Raw genomic sequence first — 13,659 nt, 5'->3', positions numbered from 1 at the left:
CACTTCCCCACAGCCAACTCGGCAGTATTACACCGCCTCGATTTTTTTCCAGCAACGAAGAACAATTAGCTCGCAGCTCTCGGTTTCTAGCTATTTGACTTTTTTGGCTGTGGCTGTGGTATTTCAGTATGCCGCCCAAGTTTACGCCACGTCTGCGAAAGCAGAAACACCGGCAAGCCCAGGCCAATGAGCAGGCCGATACCAACGCCGCGCAGCTCGAGCCGGTCTCCAAGGACGAGAAAGAGGCACGACGACAGAAGCTGCAGGAGGAACTACGGGAACAGCATACCAATGTCTCCGCAAAGAAACAAAAGCGTCTAGACAAGTATATTGTATGTGAGCCGCTCGCATTGGAAGAATGGCTCTAACATTCCGCAGGAAAACAAACTTCGAAAGGAAGAGAACATCGAATTGTTGAAGAAACTCGCCAAATCCTCGGTCGATACCTCTTCACTGCAGAGTTCTAAAGATTTGGGCAAGCGCAAGAGACAGGAAGACGAATCACTCCTACCGAAGCTTGGTCAAGCAGCGAAACGCGATGCTCCCGCCGACCTCTCCGGAGATGAGACCGACGACTCGGATGTCCATCTCAAGGTGTCCGACCCCGCGACAGACCCGGAGGTGGAATCAAAGACACAACCTGATGTAGCTGTTGGTAGTGGATTGAAGCGGCCTCTGGAGCTCGGGCCTGATGGATTCCCGGTTCTCAAGAAGCGCAAGCGCGCACCGAAGAAGAAGCCCGCACCTAAACCTGCACCAGAGGTTGCATGGGAGGGCTTCGATTCAGATGAGGAAGAGGGCGAGGACGACGAGGAGGAAGATGTGAGCGACAAGGACGAGGCTGGGTCCGAAAGTGATTTTGAGGAGGGTTCTGAAGATGAAGTGGGTACTTCCTCCGAGGGCTCTTCGGAGAATGAAGATGACTCTGAAGATGAAGAGGACGAAGACGAGGACGAAGATATGGACGACGAGTCTGCAAAGATCCAACCGCGCCAGTCAGCCTTCAAATCTTGGGCGGTTCAACAAATCAACGAAGCAGTGGGTTTCAAACCGAATGACGGCGAGGCCATCTCCCAGCAAGAGCAGGTATTCGACCCATCCAAATTGCCGCAGAAGGTCAGCGAGGAAGAGCCTCTTCCCCGAGAGCTCCAGGTTACCCATGGCGATCCCAACCGCAAGGCATACAGTGTCCCGGTGGACCGCTCGGAGGAGATCCAAGCCGCCCGTCTCGGTCTGCCTGTCGTCGGCGAGGAGCAGAAGATCATGGAAGCTATCCACAACAACTCCACCGTGGTCATCTGGGGTGCTACTGGTAGCGGGAAAACAACTCAGCTTCCCCAGTTCCTCTTCGAATCTGGTTTCGGCAGCCCAGACAGCCCGAACCCCGGTCTTATTGGTGTCACGCAGCCTCGACGAGTTGCGGCCGTAAGTATGGCAAACCGTGTGTCCCAAGAACTGGGTCAACATGCCGACAAAGTCTCATATCAAATTCGATTTGAGAGCACTGCTTCCAAGAAAACCGCTATCAAATTCATGACTGATGGTATCCTGTTGCGAGAGATTGCGGATGACTTTGCCCTCCGTAAATACTCTATCATCCTCATTGATGAGGCTCACGAGCGAAGCGTCAACACCGATATTCTGATTGGAATGGTCAGTCGTATCGTTGATCTGCGCAAGTCGTTGAGCGAGGAGGATCCGTCCGTGAAGCCCTTGAAGGTCGTCATCATGTCGGCCACTCTGCGAATCTCCGATTTCACTGAAAACGCGAGTTTGTTCCGCCATGGTGCACCTCCCTTGGTTCAGGCCGAGGGTCGGCAGTACCCTGTCTCTGTGCATTTCTCTCGCCGCACTCAGCGCGATTACGTTGAGGATGCGTTCCGCAAGGTATCCCGTGGACACCGCAAGCTACCTCCCGGTGGAATGCTTGTGTTCTTGACTGGACAAAATGAAATTCGCCAGCTTTCCAAGCGATTGAAGCAGGCTTTCAAGCCAACACAGCGAGGAGATACTACGAACGCAAAGGTGCAGCTTTCGGCCAACGAAGCACCTCTGGAAGCCGAGGATCTAGAGCTGGGTGAGACAGAGATGGACAATACTGGCGTTGACGATTATGACAGCGACATGGAAATTACAGGCCTGGATGACGAAGAGGAAGACGACGGCTTCGATCTCGGCGAAGAGGCTATGGACTCATCAACACGCGTCCACGTTTTGCCTCTCTACTCGCAACTCCCCACAAAGGAACAGATGAAGGTCTTCGAGCCGCCACCAGAGAACTCTCGTCTCATCATCCTCGCAACCAACGTTGCTGAAACCTCTTTGACCATCCCCGGCATCAAGTACGTCTTCGACTGCGGTCGAGCCAAGGAGAAGCAATTCGATCTGTTCACAGGTGTCCAGAGCTTCCAAATCGGCTGGATCAGCAAGGCCAGCGCAAACCAGCGAGCCGGTCGTGCCGGTCGAACAGGCCCAGGTCACTGCTACAGAATGTACTCATCTGCAGTATACGAAGGCGAGTTTGCCGAATACACCGAACCCGAGATCCTGCGCACACCCATCGAAGGCGTCGTCCTCCAGATGAAGAGCATGGGCCTGCACAACGTCATCAACTTCCCCTTCCCAACACCCCCAAGCCGCCAGGGTCTCGCAAAGGCCGAAAAGCTCCTGAAGAACCTCGGCGCGCTCTCAGCCGACGGCCAAGTCACCCCAATCGGCCGCCGTCTCTCAACATACCCGCTCTCCCCACGGTTCAGCAAGATGCTCCACATCGGCCACCAGCACGGCTGCATGCCCTATGTGATAGCCCTAGTAGCAGCCCTTGCAGTGGGCGACCTTTTCATCCCAGAAAACCAACTGGACCCGAACCCCCCAGCCCCCAAAAAGACCAACGACGACTCAGACTCGGACTCAGATGTCGAAAAGAAACAAATCTACACAAATGCAGACCGCCTCGAAGACACAGAACGCGAACAACGCAACAAAGCCCACGCCCGCGCCCACCGCCTCTTCAGCAAACACGACGACACATCCGACGCCCTAAAAGCCCTAAGCGCAATCTGTGCCTACGCCTACGCCTCGGACGGCGAAGCGTTCAGCGACAAAATGTTCCTCCGCGCAAAGGCCTTCAAAGAAGCAACCCAGCTCCGCCGCCAACTAACTGACATCGTGCGCTCCAACAACCCAGGCCAAGTCCCCGATTACCAACCCCGCCTCCCAGAACCATCCGCCAAACAAATTAAAGCGCTCAAGCAAATCGTCACAGCTGGTTTCATCGATCAGGTCGCTATCCGCGCTGATCTGGCCCCCGTCCCGCCGGAGAATCAGCGCGCCTCCCGTCGTGCCATCGACGTGCCGTATCTTACCCTCTTCCGCTCGCGCGATGGGAGTGGACATCAGGAATTAGCGGAGCGTGCTGTTTACGTGCATCCGTCTTCCCTACTGGCTAAACTATCGCCGAGGGAAATGCCCCAGTATATCATCTACTCGCATCTGCAGCAGTCGTCTGCGGCGTTGGTGACTGATGCCCTGCCGAAGATCCGTATGTTCCCACTTGTCGTCCCCAGTGGACTTCAGCTTGCTGCTATTGCGCACGATACGCCGCTTATTGAGTATGGGAAGCCGATTGGGAAGGCCGATGCGTTGGATGGCGTCCCGCCTAGGAGGTCGTGTTGGGTTGTTCCCTCGCTTGTTGGCGATGCTGGGAGTACCGGTTGGCCTATGCCTGCTAAGAAGGTTGTTCAGAAGAAGGACCCCAAGGCTGGGTGGGTTATTGAGAAGTTTGTTGCTTGATGGATCTCTTTTTTGTTTTGCATTTGGTGTATATTATAGATGAGATGAGATTACGATATCCAGTTGTTCATTTGGTCATAAAGTTACTCACAGCATGGACATAGCATGATAAGAATGCAAGAGGAAGAAAATATGAATACAATTGACTCATTCCAAGCCTATCAATCTAACACCAAAGACACCATACGACCCAAGAACAACAAGAATGCAAATGCATATCCATCCATATCCACGCCACAAATCAAGCAATCAGATAGGTATCTAATCCCTCTCCCTCCTCCTCTCCCGATTATCCCTCGAATCCCTAGAACTAGAAAGCTCCCCCGTCTCCCGATCCTCCCGAATACCCAGCGCCCTCCTCAACCGCTCACTCTCCTCAATCTTCGCCTCAGCAAGCTCATGAACCTGATAAGACTTAAGATGCCTCTTATCCCTGCCCCCAGCAGCAGGCTTCTTAAACACGCCACTCCCACCCCCGCCCTGAAGCTCATCTTCCAGCTCCTTAAGTAACCGGACCCGAAGAATCTCGCACCGCGCATCAATTTCTTCTTCTGTAAGGACCTTCTCTTCACCATCGTCTGCGTCTTCGCCTTCCTCTTTATCACCCTCCTCCTTGTCCTTTTTAGAGCTTGTCTTCGACTTGCTGTTTTTGTTCTTGGCCAGCTCCTCCTCAATCCTCTCATTGACCTCCTCAAGTCGATCTCTCTCCTCCATGACGCGCACCTCGATTGCGCGCTTCCGATCATGTTCCAGGATCTGCTTGTCTGGTAGACGTTGCTTGAAGGGGCGATCCATGGGGCTGCTGCCGTTGGCGCCGCTGACTGGTGGGTATGGGGCGCCATAGCCTGTGTTGCGGGGTTTGATGAAGGCGGAGTTTTTTTGGACGTAGCCTGATGTGCCACTTCCCCTTGGGGTTGTTAGGCCGACATTTGAGGACATTTTGGGTGGTTGGTTGTGGTTGTGGTTTGGTGGTGGTTTGGTGGTGAGGTGGTTAGGTGTTGTATAGGTTGTTGTTCGGTTGATTGCTGGCCACACAGATGTATTCAGTCTGCGACGATGTAACGCGCTATGGGTGGCGCGCGGAAGATATGCGGAGGGGTTTTCCGCTGGGGGGTAACTTGGCTGAGGGATGGAGATCAAAATGCGCCATTGGTCTTATCAGTCACGTGGTGATAAGGCTATACTATGCTGAGAGTCTCAACCATATACTGTACGAAGCAAGTTAAGCAGATATGATAAAAGGAAGTACGGACAATGTAACAATCTTTTAAGCTCTCTTGCATTATTACTACTTCCATCTATCTGGACGTGGTCACAAGACCTAGCGAAAAATAAAATCAAGTCATAATGCATTGGTAATACAGCCACAGCAAGAAAGGAAACGGGGGGACATTATTAGAGTGTGAGCAAGACAAGGACAGGGGTGAGGAAGAGAATATCAAGGTGACAGGGGTGGCAACAAACATGTCAAGCAACACTTTCCATTCTGGAGAACGTAGATCGTGAGATTGTATAGCCTAGTCTCGACTGACACGAGGCAGGCTCAAACAGAACAAGTCTAAGGATGGACATAGTGAGCAGAGATCGGGATGTACCGGCAGGTCCGAGATCACATTTCTAGTCGATGTGGATGTTCAGATGAAGAAGTCACATAACATGGACCGTCCGACTGGACCTTAGGATGGGTTAAGTGTAAAAAGAAGCCGAGCTAAGCTGTGCTGTTTGTTTGTGTCATGAAGGTCATGCAAGTAGATAGAATCTTTTCTCGTATTTCGATGAAGGAAATCGTACCGGGATCAATCGAGTCGATCCGGCGAATGTGTCTGATTGAAATTCCTGATAAGTCCCCCTGTGCCTTCAAACCATGACCATGAACCCAGACCTTGACCCGTAACAATAAACAATAGATAAATGAGACAAACAGGAAATAAGACAAGACGAGAAACACAAGACGCCATTTCATAGATTTGATCAGATCTGATCCTTGGACCAGTATCATAGACAGCGAAGGCATTGACAAGATGGGTGGTGAAACACCGTCGTAAGAGTAAATGAACATTTCAAGAAAGGACATGGAAAGAAATAAGAGGTTGAAAATAAGACATAGGAATCGACAGGTCCGAGATCGACAAGAAACAAGAAATAAAAACAAATTCCGGCCCTATTGTTGCGCCGACAAGCCATGTTGGTAAGGGGAGAATCACATAAGACGTTGGTGAGATATATCCGCGCGGGATTCCCCTGTATGTATACGCTCCATATTAGATAAAGAACAAGAATGTTGACTCGGCTCCGATCAGATTCGGATTAGAAATATTATGTTGGGCGAGCAAGTGGTAATGTGTGCAACGAATTAGTGGGCACTGGTGACATCGACCGAGACGGTAACACCGGTGCTGCCCGTCTCGGGACTGGAGACCGAGGTCACTGTGCTTTTAGCGAGGCCCTTGGTCTCGAGGGAGCTATCGACCGTGCTCTGGGGGTCTGTGGGGGGAGGTGTGGGGGGTGCGTTGCCCACAAAGGCCCGTGGCTGTTCCGTGGGGAGTGAGCGCTTGATGGGTTGAGGAGAGGACTTGTGAGAGTTAGGGGGAGTGGTCGAGGTAGTGTGGGACATAGGCACGGTCGCAGGGGAGTTTGGGTCGAAGATGAGCTTTTCAATAGCGACAATCTGCTTGCCGTAGCTGAACTTCTTCAGCTGGCTGAGAAGCGGCTTGATCTGGTCAATGAGCGCTTCACGCTCTGCCTCCTTGAGTTGACCGAGGACCTTTTCTTTAGAGGGGTTAGTATAGATTGCGCCAAGGGAGGGAGGTACTTACGGATAACGTAGTTTCCATACTGGTCACGCATGAGACCAAGCAGAGGGCTCTCCCCACGGTCGTTGGGAGATGTCAACGTAGAGATGATATGGTGGCGCTCATGTGGCGCACCGAACTCGATACTCTTTTCAACAACGTTGCTAGCAAACTTGTGTTTGGAGTAAGCGAGGAGCTGACCCATGACAATGTCAATCATGCGAGTGCGGTCCTTTTCATCACCGTTCTCAATCACATGCTGGATGACATAGTTGCCGAACTGATCAGGAATCAAGTTGGATGTGCAAGCGTGCAGCTCAGCCAGAATGGACTGGCGGTCGACCTCCTCACAGTGCTCCAGCATTCTCTGGATGACGCGGCAGCCGTATGGGTGGGCAGCAAGACGGTTCACCTGTCCGCGAAAAGCGTTGATGATGAACTGGACATACTGCGAAGGAACACGCTCGATGGCCTTTTGGATAACATGGTTACCATTCTGGTCACGGACACACTTCAAGACGTGGTTCTCCAGCTCCTTGACCATGGCAGATTGCTGGTCGGTGAGGATATGCTCGAGAGCCTTTTGCACAACGCGGCATCCGTACATCTGAGTAGACAGGGCCAATACGTGGCCGCGCATCTGGTTTGCCAGAATTTTCTTCTGGGTCTGGTTGCCATGCTCGAACAACTTCTGGACGACGTAGTTTCCGAAGACGTCAGTCATCAATTGAAGGCAGTTGGGCTGAATCTCGCGGAACACCTGCTCCTTCTCATCACTGTTCGCAGTCTCGAGCTTCTGCTGGATGAAGCGCGATCCGTGCTGATCTCCGCTGAACTCAACAACATGGTTGTAGATGTCCTTCAGCTCATACCGCTTGTTCCCCTTGCTGTTGGCGCGGAACTCTTCAAGAAGGGGGCTGCGAACAACCTGGGTGGGGTCATGGTCGCGTTGATTCCGAGAGACCAGAGCAGTTGCGCCCAGTCCACCCAGGTGAGCCACAGGGTAGAATCCTGACAGAGCGTTGAGGCGAGCAGTCTGGTAGCCTTGGTAATCATAAGCAGGGGAATACTGCATGCGCTGGCCCGCATTAGCAGAAGCTTGGGCAAGCTCCTGTTCATGGAGGGTGCGCAGTCGACGCTCGAAGGCAGCCGCCTGGCTATCAGCAACGCGACCCCCGGCATTCCGGTACTGGGCAGTGCCATCCACACCGGTGTAAATAGGGCTATCCATGCGAGCGTAGTCCGAGGGCGAAATGGAGCCGGTATCAGCAGTGCGAGACCGAGCTTGATACGCAAGGTGCATGTCCTGTGCGGCTTCAGCAGTGTAGCCTAGTCCTTGGTAGGCAGCATCGTCGTTATTCTGATACTTCACACGAGGAAATGTGCCATCGAAGGAGGCGTGGGCGACGTAAGCAGGGCGCTGCACACCCTGGGGGTAGTTACCGTCGAGCTGAAGCTTGTTGAATCCAGAGTTGAGATCCATGGAGCCGCCATAGCGGCCATCGACGCTGTGGTTTTCCGAGTAGAAAGAAGGATGAGCGGAGTGAGCTGGCCGTTGAGCGGCGTAGGAAGCAGAGTTGTGAGAAACGTGAGAGAGACTGCTGCGGCCTTGGGGTGGAGAGATGGAATCCTGGATTCCAGAGCCTAGCGAGGAGATCCCCATGGAGGCGGCCATGTCATCCTGGCGCGCGCCTTCAAGCGCGTTCGGGAATCCAGCTTTGACGGGAAAGGTCGTTCCCACAGGACTTCCCCCAAGACCGGAGTTCATCTGTCGTCGACCAGCGAATCCACCAAATGTCATGCCATCGCCGGACGGGGAAACACCCTCAGAGGCAGCGTTAAGGTATGGACGCTGGCTTGCGGTGCCAGCTGAGGTGCCGATGCCAGTAGTGCGAGGAAGAGAAAAGTAGGAGCTATCACCAGCCTCGTTCATGACGGGCGCGCTGCGGTCATTGGCACGCGTCTGAATCGGAGAGGTGGCCAGGCCACGGTTTTGGAAGGTAGAGTTGCCACTATTGACAGTACTCCAGGGAAGGTTGGCGCGTCCTGACCAGCCATCGGACTCCGATGTCGACAATAGAGAGCCTGAGCCTGACTTGCCTTCGAAAGCTGTCTCGCTGATGTGTTGATCTAGCGCACGTCAGTATAAGCTTCCACCACGACCGACGATCACTTACCATCTCCGAATCCGCCTAGGTTCGAGTCACCCCAGATGTTGTTGTTCCAGGTAGACTTCCCAGCGCCGAAGCCCTTGCCGACATTGTTGCTGTGAGATCCGCGGTTGCGGTCGTTCATCCCTGATGAACCCATGTTGGAAGCCCGGCTTGCCCGTACCTGCACCGACGTTATTATTGATCCAATGGCTCCCAAGTCGCATCCCACTCACGTTATGTACGCTGGTTGCATTGGCGGACATCGTAGAAGCCATCCCAGGAAATCTCCGATCGGCGGATCGACAGTCGATATGTGCTCGAACGGCGAGCGACTATTTGCAGAAAGATCGAGGTCTGTTTTTAAATCACAGAGCTAAACGATGGACCGAAGTCGTTGTCGGCCAGTATTTGCAAGCGGGCACCAGGCACCAGAAACGGCGTACACGAAGGAATATAAGACTGTGAAAAGAGCGACCCTTGTTAGCTACTGTTGGATAGAGGTTGCATTGGGATGCCAGGTCTTGAGGAGCCAGGGTAGGGTGTACAGGGACTCACCAAAGGAGGGGACGAAGGGTGGAAAGAACGAGAGAAAAGCCTTGAATCTTCACAACCCAAGGACATGTACAGATTATACAGGGATCACGAAGAAGGGAGACGGAAGGGAGGAGCTCAGAGGCGAGAAATGCTGGAGGTGGCAGAAACGGTCGGGGACAGCAGATGCAAGGTGACAAAGAATTGGAACGATATTATCACCCTTTCTGTTTGTCGCTGCAGCAGTGTGGGGAGGGGCCAGAGTTGGCAGCCGGAGGGTTCTGAAGGAGGCGTCGCGACGTTACTCTGCTCCGTGCATGCTCCAGGAATCTCCCAGTTTGCAGATCGCCGTAGGACGATCCCCGAGAATGGAGTTAGGGCCCTGATAGGCAAGGGGGATGTAGTAAGTGGAATGCGCTTCGATGAAACTCCCAGAATCTAGTGGGTCGATTGATGAGAATGTGGAAGAGAGGGCATTAATGTAGGTGCAGCTGTCACACAAGCGCCTGACAGCCCAAGCAGGTATAATGGGAATTCCTTTTGTGGCGGGTAAAAAACAAAGAGAGAAGGAGAAGGAGAAGCAAAGGGGGGAAGAAAGAAAGAGGAAAATGCGATAGATAGGAAAGAAAAATGATGCGAGTTTGAAGGATGATCAGCCGCTGTATTGCCCGTAATACGATGACGATGAAGAAGGTCGATCCTGGCTGATGGCTTGGGGTACTTGCACCACTAGCAAATTAATATGGTGGTAGAAGTACCCTGACCCGATCACAATACATGGCTTGGGTTTCTGACGGTCACCGCGATCTCCCTCCCGGCGCTTCTTTTTAGCCCCTCCCAGTTACGATTTACATTCTCGCAATTAGGTCCAATATAGGTCACGAAGAGCTGGAATATAGCTATATCCCATGGTTGACTCACTGGCATTAACAACTCGACCCTGGAACATGACACTAAACTGATTCAGGGACACCATTTTTACCTGGTTGAACGAGAAACCCTGAAGTCACAGAGAGTTTGATACCGGCCAATAGTTCCTAGCCACTACTTCCTCCCTGGCATGTGTTGACTTTCCATGGGCGAGGAGATCCAGGGTCAGAGCATACCAGCATCACAGTGCCGAACGGAGCCGACTATATGTACTCACTAGACCAGCATAGATAGAGAAGCTTTATAGTTCCCGGCAATCAACTTGGCCCGGAAGGTTTGCTGCGGGCCCACTGGACCCTCATAGATTAGTTAAAAGTAGTTAAAGTAGTTAAAAGTGTTACGCTTATTCCCTCTCTATATCCTATGTCTATATTGACATTCTTAGGTCATTCCAGGTGGTGAGGGGTTTATTTGTATATTATTTGTATGTTATTTGTATATCATTTGTATATCATTTGTTATTTGATTTGTATATTGTTTGTATATTCTTTCTATGTTAATATCACTGTTTATCTCTGTTTCTTGTTTCCCCTTCAACGATCTCCAATAGTCTCATAGTAGATGCAAATAAGTTACTGTAAAGAAAAAAAAAAGGTTTGAGAAACTTCCATAGACTCGGCCAGCCCCTTACTTCACTTCGTCACACTGACCCTTTGACCCAAAGGGTCTGGCATTGGAATCGAGCATCTGTCTGGCACTGGTATCTGCCACGGTATCTGCGGCATCTGACACTCCAGGGCTGGTATGGATCTGGCATGTTCTGAACAGTCATTGTCGTGTAATTTCAGGCGACATTGAAAGGCCGAGACAGGGGATGCTGATCCTTGCACAGGGGTCGCACAGGGCGAGTGTCAGACCATCACTCGCAGCAATTGATTTCCCCGGATCTCTGGCTTGCCTTGCGTCCGATTGCCGCCCACTAGATCGCTCTGTTGCGCGCTCCCTTTGGGGCTTCGTTTTTACCCGTGATCGGCTTTTTCTCCGGAACTGTGACAGGTCACGTTTTGTCTGTTGTAGTGTGTGTGTTGGCCTCTTGACCGCATTATAAAGGCTGCAGTGTGGGACAGGTCATTGTTGGTAAATTGACATGGTGGCGTACGGAGTTGGTTGGGTTCTTGATCTTAAGTGTCAGGTCTTGGCGGGTAGATGTACTTCAGTAGGTAGACTCGGGGGTATTTGTATTTGATCAGGTCTTGGATCTGATGAGTGATTCGTCATTATTGACACTGTTAGCTCCCAATATTCTCTACCACTACTGTATAAACACTTCAGTGACAAACCAAATGCCAACACTTCTTACTGCCTGACCATGAAGTACGGTCATGCAGTCGGGCAAGAGAGTGTTTCAAAATACACAGCCCCATTAGCAGTACAGCTACTGACTTTGATGCTCAATAAAATGCCCGGGTGTACTGTATATTTGGCCACGGACACGGGGTACTGGACTGTAGTATACTCCTCAGCCGCAGCCCGATCCCCGACAAGATCAAAGCACTCTACTAAATATAAACTGATGTAGTGGACTACAGTTGACTACAATAATGACTACTGGGTACAAGAACACTGCACCAGACCGCGTGCCTAGTGCGGTGTGTTGCCGATGTGGCGGTCAAATCATGCGAGATGGATACATGCAGATGAAGTGATTGATACATCAAGCATGTGGCAAACACAGTTGAAAGATCCTGTATATCAAATGAATGTGTCTAGATATGCTTAACTTACCTAGCAGGCTATTGAGTCCAAACTGTCCGAGTCGGAACGTTGTGTGGAGGTGGTGGAGGTTGGTGGTTATATATTTCGCATCACCCGCGTTGTGAACATAAGCCGGAGACTTCAGCTACTTCTTCTTTTCTTTGGATATGGATAGTCGAATAATGTGATACACCATAACTGACTGTTCGTCGGCAAAATCTTACACAATGACTAATTTCTATCAGTTTTGCATGTTGGTGCCTAGGTGGCTATGATGTGAACTTGGTTAGGCGCCCACTTACGCTTCAAGTGTAACGCACCACCACATCACCACATTGTTGACATTAACTACATCAACCCCTACTTTGGATTGTTTGTTTCCTACCAAAATGGTTGTTTATGATTCAAGGTTTGTTGACGCGTATAACAGGGTTTTTTACGGAGTACTGTGCATGAATCCAATCTCCTATCACTGATCACTGAGACATTTCCTGCTTACAGGTAGGTATTAGTGCCATGGCGCCTATTGTGTCACCCAGGCACGAGTCACCACTGTGAACGTGAACATGACATAAATATCAATATGAACAGGACCATGAACATAGTGGACCTGCCATTATACTAACAGCATATGTTCTAGCCCATAACTAACGTTAAGGGGGAAAACAAGGAAATGAGTCCCCAGAGGGTCCGACCTCCAGGCACCAACACCTGATTGGCTCCCCCCTGTGGCCATGACCGTTCGTTGGTGACCAGGCAACGCTAAGCCCTGATCAGCTTAGCTCTGGTTAACAATAGAATTCTAGGTCTCTCCTCCCTTTCTCCCCTTTCTGCTTTCCCTTCATTCTCCTCCTCCATTCCTTTCCCTATCGCAGGTGTTTGCTTCACTCTTTTGGCTCACCTTGCTGTCCACTCTTTACTAGGTTCACTCTTTGGCGTCTAGCCTGTTTGACCCCTTTCCCCCCCATTCCACTGTTTATCCCCCCCGGATTGAATCCTTGTCACTCGTTAAAACATCGACGATCTTTCCAAATCAAACGATTTTCGATACATCCTCACTTTGTATCTGACGCTAATCGACAATTTACAATCGACAATCAACAAACAAAGTTCGACATCCGATATCCGACTACACCTGCCAAGATGATGAACATATTCCCCCGACTCGTTGCCCGTGATGACAATAACGGTGGACTCTCCAATGCTATGGTCGACCTTCTGATTGCTCTCCTCGTTCTGGTTCTGCTCGCCCTCGCCCTCGTGGGTGGTCTTATGGTCCTCCGCCGCAAGCGTAACACTCGCAAGGAATCGCTTCTCCCAGTCTACAACGGACAAAGCCCTCCCAACAACCGCCGCTTAACCATTTCCACAAATAAGACCGACTCCGTCCTAGTGTATGACGAGAAGCGCAACCTCATGGAGAACTCCGACAGCCCACCACCCAGTCCCGTGCCTGAGATTCGCATCACATTCCCCGAAGAAGAAGATGAGAGCGGCAAGCGCAAGTCTGGCCGTATGGTGATAGTTCGTATCAGTGATGCCGGCAGTGTCGGCCTGGAGCCTTGCCATGAAGAGCTCCCACCCTACCAGACCAGCGACGCCGATCGCTTCCAGTCCCTCGACATTGAGCGTATGGGCGGTTTGAAGGAGAAGGAAATGAAGACATACTCCTAGAGGAACATTGCTACCCAACTTAGCCATTGAGCTTGCCCGCAGAGCCGCTCACCTCGAACCCTTCTTCGACGACTTCCCAAAAGCATGACAAC

The 13,659-nt window shown here is 51.5% G+C and overlaps 4 protein-coding genes across 4 annotated transcripts; 2 read left to right on the top strand and 2 right to left on the bottom strand.

The window, feature by feature from the left end:
• Window positions 1-128: 128 nt before the first annotated feature.
• Window positions 129-3,792, top strand: PENARI_c014G11248 (ATP-dependent RNA helicase ECM16; the record flags this gene model as incomplete). Its single annotated transcript, XM_022633626.1, has 2 exons — window positions 129-332; window positions 379-3,792. 2 exons carry the CDS (start codon window positions 129-131, stop codon window positions 3,790-3,792), a joined length of 3,618 nt encoding a protein of 1,205 aa, XP_022486714.1.
• Window positions 3,793-4,053: 261 nt separating this feature from the next.
• cwc21 (U2-type spliceosomal complex subunit CWC21) lies at window positions 4,054-4,731 on the bottom strand (the record flags this gene model as incomplete). The annotated part of the gene is made up of 1 exon (XM_022633533.1): window positions 4,054-4,731. The coding sequence occupies one exon, from the start codon at window positions 4,729-4,731 to the stop codon at window positions 4,054-4,056; it is 678 nt and encodes a 225-aa protein (XP_022486693.1).
• Window positions 4,732-6,145: 1,414 nt separating this feature from the next.
• PENARI_c014G03169 (mRNA-binding protein PUF3) lies at window positions 6,146-9,000 on the bottom strand (the record flags this gene model as incomplete). The annotated part of the gene is made up of 4 exons (XM_022633459.1): window positions 6,146-6,561; window positions 6,609-8,714; window positions 8,762-8,918; window positions 8,971-9,000. The coding sequence occupies 4 exons, from the start codon at window positions 8,998-9,000 to the stop codon at window positions 6,146-6,148; spliced, it is 2,709 nt and encodes a 902-aa protein (XP_022486661.1).
• Window positions 9,001-13,036: 4,036 nt separating this feature from the next.
• On the top strand, window positions 13,037-13,567 carry PENARI_c014G05041 (uncharacterized protein; the record flags this gene model as incomplete). The annotated part of the gene is made up of 1 exon (XM_022633491.1): window positions 13,037-13,567. The coding sequence occupies one exon, from the start codon at window positions 13,037-13,039 to the stop codon at window positions 13,565-13,567; it is 531 nt and encodes a 176-aa protein (XP_022486491.1).
• Window positions 13,568-13,659: the final 92 nt, after the last annotated feature.

The sequence above is a fragment of the Penicillium arizonense genome, assembly GCF_001773325.1.
Source record: "Penicillium arizonense strain CBS 141311 chromosome Unknown PENARI_contig014, whole genome shotgun sequence".
Taxonomy (NCBI): Eukaryota; Fungi; Ascomycota; class Eurotiomycetes; order Eurotiales; family Aspergillaceae; genus Penicillium; species Penicillium arizonense.
This window is presented reverse-complemented; position numbering and strand designations above follow the sequence as displayed.